The following is a 12,614-nucleotide window of genomic DNA, read 5'->3' as shown; positions in this document are numbered from 1 at the left end:
ATTTAATTTTGCAAACTAGATCGGGCAAAAATGGTCTAATTCTCTCCATGGTCTTCCTGCTTTTCCATAAGGTTAGTCAAAGGGCATTTTATCATGTCCCTCCAATTGTGTTTCACAGCTACAATAAACTTACATATATTGAACAAATTAATAATCTTTGATAGTTCATAAAAATAATTAAAAAATTTCTCACCTAGCCCCAGACCCACAAATTCATCAGGAGCCTGATCTTTTGTTCCAGTAAGAGATCCTTCTCTGCCTCGTACTGTTCCAGAAATGTATCGAGGTTTCACTCCAGTTCCTATAAGTTGTGCAAGCTCCAACTGACTGATGCACTTCAGAATCTTCATTATTAAAAAAACAACAAAAAAAAAATTAAATTCCATGTTAAAAATGTTTACAACAATACTTTAGTGTATGCAGCCAGGATTTAAATACAGGCTACATTATACATTATAAAAAGCTAAATAAATGTATCCTGAATGTACGAAGTTAATTTTTCTCCAAACACTTAAGCATGTCAGTGGTAGAATATTTAGCATTAAATCATTTTATAAACCAAATTACAGAGTTGTAAATAAAGAGCTTATACCTCATGCCATGAATTTCCTAAATAATTTCCATCTGTATGAGCCACTGTGATAAGTGTTTTTATTGTGTCAATGTTCTTTTGTTTCATTTCAGTAATACCAGAACTCACTGTAAGTAAGGTAAATCTTGCTAGTGCCTGGACATACGCATCTCTTTCCAGCTATAAAAAAGAGAAAAGTACACTTACATTGTTATAAACACAATAGAGTGATCTCTAATTCCCTAACAAACTTTTTACTTGTTAAGTAAGTTTTTGACTGACAAATTACATACCTCAAACTAGAGTGTTTTTATTTATTTTAAGATTATAAACGAAGTAGAAAAGGATGAATTTCTAAAATTTAAGGCAATGGAGATGTCAAATCAAGATGAGATTTTAGTGACAACAAATGAACTCATATAATAAAAAACATTTCTGGAGTGCTTATGTTTCAAGTACTGTGTAGACCAGCAGAAACCTGATTTGTAAATTTGTTCATTTTTTTCTCTACAGCTAGGCTGTGCTTTTTAAGCCATAACATTCATAAACAAATGTGAAATGGGTTTTTCTTTTTAAAGCAAGCTTTTGCTAAAATTTATTATCAAAATATTTAAGTTACTAGAAGGGCTTTGTCTTCATGAAAAGTAAGTACTAGATACTTAGTTCTCTTCAAGATGACTTTCCCTAGGTTTAAGTGAAGTTATAAAGTAATCTATATAAGCACATAAGTAGGAAAAATATGATCCAGTAAGTATGAACATGCAACATATTTAAGTAAGATATTCAAATTAACATAGAAATTCAGAGTCTTAGAAACTCTGGATATAGCTAATATTTTATAGAGAAAAAAATTGCAAACCAAATTATTATGATGAATTCCAGATGTATCAATATAGAGCTACCCCTTCTGTCACAGCTTCAGGAAATTTAAACATTAGATTCATTTAAATTCCATTATAAACTTGAGATTAGGTTTTTAGTAAGTCAAACACAAAAAATATTTTTAATTATAGTAATGACCTAAGTAATTTACGTTTTCCAGACTGGCTACAAAGGCAAAATTCTTTGTTACCTGAATGCTGAAAATGCATGCAATTCTGATTGCACATCTTATACCTTCCAGGCAAAGAGAGGCTACTTCAGTATCATCACAATCTTGCAGGCCCACACTAAATGCAGCCAGAAAAGGTGTCCAAGCCAACTAGAAAAATTAAAAATTTAAACTATATAGTGAACATCAAGTGATATTTAATTTTATGATAGCAATATATTAATATTTATCAAAAGCTTCAGATAATAAATGATTTGAGGAAGTTCTTAAAGAAAAGCAATGAGTTTTTCTGGGGAAAAATTACATAATGTTGCCTGGGCTTAAATAAGTGGGACAGCAAAACTACAAATTCAGTAGAGGACATGAAGTATATTTTGAGCACAGCATCTATAAATTATTAACGTCAATAAGAAATGGGAACTGTTGATATTAGTCTTACCCCTAGTTTCAGATCTCATTTCTCTCTGTAAGCTTTGTCCCTTGCAGTATTTCACACTTTATTTCTAAGAAAATTCTTTTAGTCATTTTCTACTTGCAATAATTACATTATTCTTTTTCTTTACACTTGTTCCCTGGACACCATTTAGCCTTACATTTTTTTATAGTCAAATATTTTACACTGAAACATATCTCTGGTTTCTAGTTGGCCAATACTTAAAAATACAGTTCGATAAAATATTTCTTTGTTACAAGCTGCAAAAACCAACAAATACTATATTTACCAGTAGGCAGCAGTGAATACCTAGTAAAGTTAAACAAAAAGGGCTACTCTTGGACTACTGAAAATTTTAACATCAAAACATGTGCGTACATTGTTGTGTGCCTGTGTGACTTTGAATTGACTAATGCGAGTATTTGTTGCTTTTAATTAAGTTCTAATGAAGCAAAACTCTGTACCTAGATAACTACAGAGATGAAAAAGATTTATACCTGTGTGCTGTAAAAATGACACCTGGAATTTTAAAAAGATCTAAAAAGCTTTTAAGATTATTAGAAAAACATTACCCAAAGGATTACCCAAAGTTTTGTTTGTAACATCAGAAAGTTTAGAAGTTAAAGTATATAATTTCTAAACGAAGGAACATAAGCCACAGTACCTAATTTCTAGTCCTAGGTTTGCTGCTTATTTAATCTCTCTGAACCTCATTTTCTTCCTCCTTAAAACATGGACTGCCACTATAGACAGATGCTCTGGGAAGCATACGAAGTGGAGTACTTTTAAAATATGAAGTACCACATGGAAGTAATAAATCACATGTTCTATTGTAAGTAAGGAAACAATACAACTATTCAAAAACCTGTGCAATATTTTATATAAGACTAAGTATAAATGGTCCTTAAGCCAGTGAAAAATATGTTTAACTCCATTAGGAATTAAAAGACAATGATTTTTCCTATCAAACTATACCTAAATAATATCCAGGGGTCAGTGAAATTATCTGTTCATAAATGTATAATGTAAAATACAATTTAGCAATATTTAAAAAGATTCTTAATAATATTTGTATACCTTAATATTATATCACATCCTAGAAATCTCTCATTCTGCTAGTCAATGCTTGTTTATTGAGCACTTACTACAAAGCCAAGAATGAATGGTGCTAGACATTGGGAAAAAATGAACAGAGCAGACACAGTCCCTTGCCTCATGGAACTTAAAGTCTAGTAAAGAGACAGACATTAAATTTTAAAATAAGTAAATGTATAAACACAAACTGTTATAAATACAATGAAGGATAAGCATAGCACATTATGAAAAGGGACCAAAGATGGATGGTGGGGGTAGGGCAGAACTGTCTGAGAAGGTAACATTTAAGGTGAAAACTATTTGGGCAAAGAAGCAAAGAGCATTCTAGACAAAAGACACAGCTTATAAGAATACTCTGAAGAGAAAATAATTTAGGACATTCTAGAAACTGAATTGCTAGCGTGTGACTCCAGTAAAGTTAGAAGAAACCTAGCAATGAGGCTGGAAAGGCAGGTGGAGCCAGATCATGCAAGGCTGTAGATGTTGCAGGTGTGTTAGTTTAGGAAGAAGGCAACATTTCATTTTGTATTTTAAAATGATCAGTCTAGCTTCTGTAAATGGATAAGAGGAGCACAAAAATAGACCTACAGATACCAGTTGGGACACTATAATAATAAGGATGAGAAATGAGGATGTGTGGAGAGGCTAATGGAAGTAGAAACCGTGATAAGAGGAGAGATTCTTAATTCTAGCTTAGAAGATGTTTAAGTAAACTAGATCTAGAGAATAATCAAAAATATTTATGAAGAATTTAATGATACAAGAAAATACTTATATAATAAATACCAAGATACAAAATTCTATGTATAGTACAGTCACAATTATTCAATTAAGACTTAAAAAGTAGTATATAATATAAACATTAACAGAAGTTTTTTCTGAGTGATAGAATTATGATTGGCTCCCTCTTCTGTTTTTGTTTTTTTTAAAGATTTTATGTATTTGACAGAGAGAGAGAGGAGGGAGTGTGAGGTAGAGAGAGGAGGGAGTGTGAGGTAGAGGGAGAAGCAGATTCCACTGAGCAGGGAGCCTAATGCGAGCTTGATCCCAGGACCCAGGGATCATGACTGAGCTGAAGTCAAACGCTTAAACGATTGAGCCACCCAGGAGAACCCCTTCTTCTGTTTTTTTTTTTTTTCATTCTCTACCTCCTCCAACCAAAAACATTTGAGAAGAAAATCAAGAGTGTAAGACTATTCAAAATAAACCAAAAAGCTGCTTTATAAAATGTTTTGTAATAGAGAAAGTGTTTCTTGTATTTTTATATCACTTTATTATTTCAAAGATAAGGCTGGTTCTACTCCTCCCCTACACCTCTCTCCCTCATCCTACAATTCTTCCACTTTTAGAAATAATGTTACCCCTCACAGACATTAGACGTAGAACTATAAAAATTTAGAGCTAAAAGAAAACAGGTATGTTGTAGTCATCTTTTACTGCCCATGCATAGGTGTACTTAATATATGAATGAAAACTCTAATTACAATCTTTAGCCCCATAGACCATCTTACCACACTGTCTCACAAACTGGAATGTACTTTACTCCTTTTCCCTTTTCACACTTGACCAGACTCTCCTCTATTTCCCTGTAATTCTGATCAATTCACTGCTTACTTACTCTCAAATTTTTGAGAAAGGATAGGAAAAAAGAACAGGAGCAACGAAGGAACAAGCACTCAAATTTTAAAGAACCAGTAAATAGCATTCTTACTAGATGAACCTATAAACATAAACACTGCTTGCTTTTTTTGTTCTTTGCTCTCCTCTCTGGGTACCAGGTATATTCAGAACCCTCATGTGAGTTCCTAGGCCAGAAGTTCAAGATCACTTTGAAATTTGAGGTAACTCCAAAGGTTTGAACAGAACTCATGTGGAGAAAACCAGGCCAAGAATTAATGATCATTCTCTGAAATCTTTCCATCCTTTTCTTAAGATCATATACTTATCGCCAATATGTATAAGTTTTCACATTCTCTTAAAGAAAACATTTATATCTGCTATATTCTAAATAACATTGCTTTTGCGTACAGGTCTATATTAATGGGCTGTAATCACTGTATTTCCTTAACCTAAAAACATGCTGAAGAAAATTATATATAAACGTATACCATAACCAAAAGTTATCAGGAATTCTTACCTTAAACATGGGTCTCACATGCTCCAAATGTGTTGCACTTGTAAAAGGTGCCTGAACATGGCTCACAGCCTCCATGAGAGCTTTTGCTGTCTTGGCCATTTGTTCCATTTCTAAGTTATAGAGAAGCCTTCTTTGTTTTTCACTGGCTACATCTGAAATAACAAACACTATCAGTATTTAAAATATAAAGCATGTTAAGTGCTTTTTTACTATAAAATAAATACCATCAATTAATACTAATTAGATATAGTCTTAAAAAGTCAGACACAAAAGATCACACAAGGTATGACTCCATTTATATAAAATATCCAGAGTAGGTAAATCCATTAAAAGAGCAGACTGGTGTTAGCCAGAGGCTGCGAAGAGGGAGGGAATGTTAGATTTAATGGTACAAGGTTTTATTTTGGGTGATGAAAATGTTTTGGAACTACAAAGGTGGTGGTTGCACAACAATGTGAATGTACTAAATACTACTCAACTGTTCAAAATGTTTAATTTTATGTTATATGAATTATACCTCAAAAATGGGAGAAAAAAATCCTGAACTAAGGGATAAGTGGAAAACCTATAAGAAGGGAAGAGAGTGGGTATAAATCTGCCACAGTGAAACTACTAGGGAAACAACCCAAACATGGGATAGGAGAATAGGGAGAGAAAGATAAAAGGCAAGGGCATCCTTGGATGACACAGGCTTGAAATGACAATTTCTGAGTTAAAAAGAAAAGAGTGGCCCTAACATTCCAGAATGAAATTAGTATTTCAGTACACCCACATCCTTTCCATATCCTGCTTCTCATTTTTTTTAAAGATTTTATTTATTTATTCATAGAGACAGAGACAGAGACAAAGAGAGAGAGAGAGAGAGAGAGAGAGGCAGAGACACAGGCAGAGGGAGAAGCAGGCTCCATGCAGGGAGCCTGACGTGGGACTCGATCCCAGGTCTCCAGGATCATGCCCTGGACTGAAAGGCGGCACTAAATCGCTGAGTCACCCAGGCTGCCCGCTGCTTCTCATTGATACTCTACCATCATGTATAAAATAGGCCGGAGAAAGAAGGATAGAAGACGTTTTATTACAGGTTTGAAGAAGAAAACTGAACCAGAGAATTGGCATCTCCTTCGGTGTGAAGTCTTGAGCAGCATATTTAACAATATTATTAGGAGAAGAGATAAAAATAATACGATCGAGTAAGTTGCGGATTGCTACTGGACTGCAATATGATGAGCCAAGGATGCCTAGTCAAGATTTGGCTTTGCCACTCTTTGGGTTTTAGATAGAGATTTAACAGAAGTTTTTTACATTATACTCAGCTTATAGATTCTAAGTTTCCTAACCTCTTTGGACTTCAGTTTCCTCACTGATAAAATGAGGGGAGCACTAAAATTCCTTAGAATCATCCTCTACATTATTCCATAAGATAAGGCCATTTATGCTTTACTATTTCTTCTAACACCTACCTAGCCCTTGACTCTCATAATTCTTCATCAACTTCTGGAAATACACATATCACATGGGTTTTTGTTCCTCTCCTGTCGACAGAATTGTGCTACTGCAATGTGTTCTGTGAGATAAAGCTTGAGATTTCATTCCCAAGTGGAGTGCTCAGAAACGCAAGAGTGTTCTTTCCGTATTACTGCTATACTCCTGAGCCACTACCCTCATCTTATTTTTTATAGTCAGATTTTAGCTCTGATTTAATTGCCACTGTCCACATGCACAGAATGTCTAGAATGAAGCCACCTACAGTTGGCTTCTCATGCTGATTAGATCTAGGACCTCTGTAACAATATAATGTGTGGCACATCTGAAGGAGTGATTTCCAACTCCACAAGCTCCCTCACAGTTCTAAACTTCCCCATCTCCCTGAATCATTCCGACTTCCAGCTTGTGTTTATGTGTAACAATAGATGGATAGAATTGTGTTACTTGTATAGATAATGAGGTGGCAGAAAAAGACAGAATTAAAGTCTACTGAGGCTGCATAAGCAGTCTTGCTAACCTCCAAATCCATGCTGAGATTTGCTGAAAAACTGACAAGTATATATTAAATGCACACTAATCCATGCATGTTATGTAGCATTTTCCGTTGATCACTGGTCAGTGCTATTTTTACTCAGAATGTGGAAAAAAATATAATCAGATCAGCAAACTGTATAATACTTCTCATTAAAATAATAACTGATTTTCTTTAAATCAAGTAAAAAACTCTTAGGAAACCATAATTTTCCTCCTGAACAATCAGAATTCAATTGATTTGGATACTTACTTTGCTTACTTGATTTTGTAGGGATTGTGAGTTCTTTTGTTTCTTTCAGTGATATCTTTTTTCCAGCTATTTCATTATAGATGGCTGATAAATACTCTTCAGGAAGGTCTTTACTGTCATTGATACCTCTATTCATCTTAATGTACTGCTCCTTTGTCATTTTATTTTTAACCTAAAAATGAAAAACCATTATAATTCCTAAAACTTACTTTAAAAATACTATTTTATGAATACTCTTTTAAAAAAGGGAATTTATAAATACTTTGAGGACAGGAAAGGGAAAATATTTAACAAAATATGTATTAAAATGAAAACAGTCACAGAAAAAAAGGCAATATAGAAAAGACCTATCCTGGCATATGCTAATTCATCTTCTCTGATGGGCACATAAGTAATTTATAGTAAGAAACCGGGAAATCAAATAATGAAATTATTTGTTTTTGCCCAAGGTTTCAGAGCTCTAGCTAGAGTCTTTAAAAAGGACCATGACAAGTATTAAAAACAGATGGTATCAAAAAGATTCAAATCTTAGTTTGGGAAAACATAAATATGTTATACTGACTTAAAAGCTAATTTTATATTAACACTGGCTGCACAGTAACAGCTGAATTCATTTAAAATCAGGTAACAATCTTTCTGACTGACTCATCATGGCAAATGAAGGTTAGGTGGTCCAGGTGAAGTATCCTTTGAATATTGTCTTGTTAAGAGCACCCTGAACAGGAATGTCCTATAGCATACCTTGATCAATCTGTAGAGTATAAGTTTGTAGTTTATAGGATGTAGCCCTGTCACCAAACTTGAGAACTAGCACAGCCAAAATATTTTTATCTCCAAAAACCCAGATGGACAAAATCCAGGAGATCTTATGACATCTCTGAAGATACAGGCATACCTCGGAGAAACTGTTTGGGTCCAGACTACCACAATAAAGTGAGTATTGCAATGCAGTGAGTCAAATGAATTTTGTTTCCTAGTGCATATAAAAGTTATATTTATACTATACTATAGCCCATTAAGCATGCAATAGCATTACGTCTAAAAAAAAAAAAAAAAAAACCCAATGTGCATACCTTAATTCAAAAATATTTTACTGATAAAAAATACTAATCATCATCTGAGTTTTCAACGAGTCCTAATCACTGATCACAGATCACCCTAACAGATGCAATAGTAATGAAGAAGTTTGATATATTGTGAGAATCACCAAAATGTGACAGAGACCTGAAATGAGCAAATGCTGTTGGAAAAATGGTGATGACAGACTTGCTTGATGCAGAGTTGCCATAGACCTTCAATTTTAAAAAAAACAATTATCTGCAAAGTGAGCTGGCCATAGTGGGTAACTGTAGAAGTTGGGTCATGGGCACAGAAAGGATTCCCACACTAACCACCCTATTGTTTAAGTTTCAAATGTTTAAAAGAAAAAATAAAGTTCATATATAGCATTTTTCCATGTTGTAATAAGTATAGGCAGAAGAACTATATACATATTCTTAAAATTTATCTTAAGCTTTATCCAGCTATCAATCATGAAACAAATACAGACTTATTTTATAGATATCTGAAAGTCTAATTAGAATTATTACCAGAAATTGCATTTTTTAAATTATTTATTTATTTAGGGGTACCTGTGTGTCTTAGTCAGTTAAGCCTCTGCCTTCGGCTCAGGTCATGATCCTAGGGTTCTGGGATCCAGCCCCACTGCGGGCTCCCTGCTCAGTGGGGAGTCTGCTTCTCGCTCTGCCCCTCCCCCTGTTTATGCTCTCATGCACTCTCTCTTGCTCTCTCAAAATTAAAAAAAAAAAAAAAAAAAAAAAAAAGATTTATTTTGACAGAGCGAGAGAGAGAAAAGAGAGAGACTGAGCTGGGGGAAGGGCAGAGAAAGAGAAAGAATCTCAGCAGGCTCCCTGCTGAGTGTGGAGCCTAACACAAGGCTCCATCCCCCAACCCTGAGATCAGGGTTGACCCTGAGTCAGACACTCAATCAACTGAGCCACCTCAAGTGGCCCCAGAAACCACATTTGTAAAATGAATACTACACCAAATTAAATATCTCAATTTGGTGACTGGTTTCACTAAATAAGATTAAAATTTTAATGACTGCTTACTGAATTCAAATAACTTATTTAATCTGTACTATCTGTTATACATAGTACATACCTGTGGACTGTGAAGATCTGTGGTCAGCATGATAATTGAATAAGCCAAAACATAAGCAGTATCTGCACTAGCAAAAAGGGTTTGTCTGGAAAAATAAATGTATCATGTTATAAACTTTTATTGTTTCACAGCTGCATTTGAATGAAACATCTTGAAGCTCCATAATTTTCTCTTTCAGGATTTATGTATTAGCTTATACTACAGTTTTGTTTTGTTTTTTTAATGGAATTGTCTTATCACTTCTAGATCATAGACAATATAAGTTCTCTGGCGGCAGGAAATGATGAATCTTCTGATGCTCCCAAACATAGCTTCTTGGATATAGCTGGCAATCATAAATACTTGAATGTGAATCTTGCTTACCCTTGGTTGCATTCAAGGTATCTTGCAGCAAATTTTTCCATCAATCGATCAATTTTCTGAGCTTCCCCTGGAAGACGGAATCCTTCCAGAAACATACGAAGGGCTGAAACAAAGTCTTTTCCTGAAAAGTCATGTTGATCCACATATGCATACATGACTTCTTTGTTAAATTTATCATTATCTCCCAGGAACTCACCCACTTGAGTCTAAAGGACAAAAGATTAAAAAAAAAACTGATATCCTAATGAAATGTTACACTTGCCACAGAGACATTTAAGCAGCAGAAAAATGTATAAGATTCACAGGTTTTGACTACAGGGTTAACTATATCAAACGTGAAGCTGAAAGTTAAACATACTAAATCTATTTATAAAAAAAAAGTCTTTTTGAGTTTAGAAAAATTAAAAGGCAAAATTAAGAAAAATTAGGTTATTCTTTAAGTTTTACATACTTAGAAGGGCATCTTAAAGGGGAAACAGTATGTATTATTAACTTAAAAAGGAATTTTATAGAGAAGGTTATAATGAAAAAATTAGTATTCTTACAGAGTCTAATCTTTCCTCTTGATGTAAGAATTGGGCAATATCTTCAGGTGTAGTGCCAAGCATCCCTTGTTCTTGGAGGTACTGTATTCCTCTCTTTGGTTTTTTATTAAACCTAGATGATATTAAAGTTAATAGAAACATTAGAAACAGAAAACTATTTGAAAAGAAGATCTTAAGCTATAATAAATTAATTTTCTAGTACCACTTAGAAAATAAGTTTATTTAACATAATCAGTGCATGAATATACAAAACTTATTACATTATGCAAAGTTTTATTTTTCTTTTCTCAGAAGTCTGAAGCAAAAGGCTATCTCTATCAATGATATGGATTATTTCACAGACTTTTGAGATAATGTCATATAATGGATAAGTTTTGAGTAAGGATATAAATACTATCTATCTCATGCCTTTAATATTTATATTCTCCTTAATGCTCAAGTAATCTTGGTTCATTCCATGTATACCCATGGATTAACTCTAAATTTCCTGCTTTTAAAGTAAAGATTTCAAAGTCAAGTCAAAACTGACTAGACTGATACACAAAGTCTTTCTCAATACAGCTCCAGTTTATCCCCTCATCCTATTCTCATTCCCTAAGCAGAGTGCATTTCTGTAGTCTGCATGTCCTTTACCTGCTCCATTCATTGTGAAACTCCTTCATGCTTACAGATTCAGTTCAAAGGTCACCTCCTTGTTTCCACATCATTTAGTTTCTACTTTTATTTTACCACAAATTATTCTGGTCCCTCATCACCTGCCACCTGGGTAACAGTACTTAAATGGTCTTGCTATCTTTTGTTTTGCTGACATTCTAATCCATCCTTCAGGTTACTGGTCAAGTCATTGTTCCAAAACAAAAATCTGCTACTGCTGCTGCTGCTGCTTCTCTGACTAAAATCTTTCAATACATAGCAGGCCAAAGTGAAGAAGACAAGACAAAAACTTATTTACAAGGAGAATCTGGAATCTGGATCCAATTCAATGCTCTTGTTTCATCTCCTTCGAGTACCTGCCTCTGCCATGCTGCCCAACAGTCCTCAGACATTCCTCCCTCCTGTGCTACTGCACAGGTCATTCTTGTTGTCTGCAATGTCCTTACTTGTCCTGTCTGAATGATTCCTGTCAAGTCCTAATTCATACCATAAATTAAAATCAAACATTTTTCACTGAGATAAGCACAATCTCTGCTTTCTGAAGGCTTTCTCCCTAATAAAATAAACTTGATTTTTAAAAAAATTCTAATAGTAAAATACAGTAACTAATGAATGTATTGACAAGGTGAGATGGCATAGAAGAGGAAGTAACTAACACAGATGGTTGTGATATATTTCCTGGGGAAGGTGACTGTGAAATTGAGCTTTGAGGAATGACTACGTATTTCATAAAAAGAAAAAACATCTCAGAGAGCAACGGGTCATACTAACACATGGCAGCATAAAACAGCATGACATTATAACAAACAGCTTTGCATTGTTGGAAGGATGAAGTAAGCTAAAGAAGTGGCAGGTGATGTAGCTTAGAGTCCAGCATATCTATGTCATGAAGGGTACTGTATCCCATTATAAAAAAGTGTGACTTTATTCTTTAAAAGCAAAAAGGGAGAGAAACAGAAGCTGACTTTCATTCAAGAGAGCTCACTTTAGCTAAGTGTGAGAAAAGACTATAGAATAATTAAGACCAAAGAAAGACAGGCCAATTAAAAGATTATATGAGTCAAGGCAAGAAATGGTGATAGTTTGACTTACCTGTGGGAGGAGAGAAAAGATAAATAGCATTGATGTTTAGCAAGTACAATCAAGATTTAGTGACTTTTTAGTGATTTTTCAAGGGGGAAAATCTAGGTAACTCTCAGGATTCTAGCTTATAAATTTGGTAGCATGCTGGGGTTACTAGCCTAAATAAGAAATACAGAAACAGTAGTTTTCTGTTTGTCATTTCTTTCTTGGGTAGGAGTATTGGGGAGGCTGATTATGGAGAGAATAGAGACTG

At 34.2% G+C, this 12,614-nt stretch overlaps 2 protein-coding genes across 11 annotated transcripts in view; one reads left to right on the top strand and one right to left on the bottom strand.

The window, feature by feature from the left end:
* The window catches only part of CSPP1 (centrosome and spindle pole associated protein 1), a 180,812-nt gene extending 168,220 nt beyond the window's left edge, over window positions 1-12,592 (top strand). For 2 of the 5 annotated variants that reach the window (XR_012020082.1, XR_012020086.1), the window contains 2 exons: window positions 8,399-8,486; window positions 11,453-11,766. The gene's annotated coding sequence lies outside the window, so the exon portion shown is untranslated. Of the gene's footprint in view, window positions 1-8,398; window positions 8,487-11,452; window positions 11,768-12,575 lie in introns of those variants that run through there. The other 3 variants (XR_012020084.1, XR_012020083.1, XR_012020087.1) reach the window with 3 other exon arrangements.
* Window positions 1-12,614, bottom strand: part of ARFGEF1 (ARF guanine nucleotide exchange factor 1) — a 140,120-nt gene that overhangs the window by 37,649 nt on the left and 89,857 nt on the right. For all 6 annotated transcript variants that reach the window (XM_072804345.1, XM_072804346.1, XM_072804347.1 and 3 more), the window contains 8 exons: window positions 10,625-10,736; window positions 10,080-10,285; window positions 9,717-9,801; window positions 7,554-7,725; window positions 5,288-5,439; window positions 1,644-1,772; window positions 593-751; window positions 194-344 (listed from right to left, as the gene is read on the bottom strand). In XM_072804345.1, coding sequence (XP_072660446.1) covers window positions 194-344; window positions 593-751; window positions 1,644-1,772; window positions 5,288-5,439; window positions 7,554-7,725; window positions 9,717-9,801; window positions 10,080-10,285; window positions 10,625-10,736 — 1,166 coding nt within the window. The remainder of the gene's footprint in view (window positions 1-193; window positions 345-592; window positions 752-1,643; window positions 1,773-5,287; window positions 5,440-7,553; window positions 7,726-9,716; window positions 9,802-10,079; window positions 10,286-10,624; window positions 10,737-12,614) is intronic.

The sequence above is a fragment of the Canis lupus genome, chromosome 28 (genome assembly GCF_048164855.1).
Source record: "Canis lupus baileyi chromosome 28, mCanLup2.hap1, whole genome shotgun sequence".
Lineage (NCBI taxonomy): Eukaryota > Metazoa > Chordata > Mammalia > Carnivora > Canidae > Canis > Canis lupus.
This window is presented reverse-complemented; position numbering and strand designations above follow the sequence as displayed.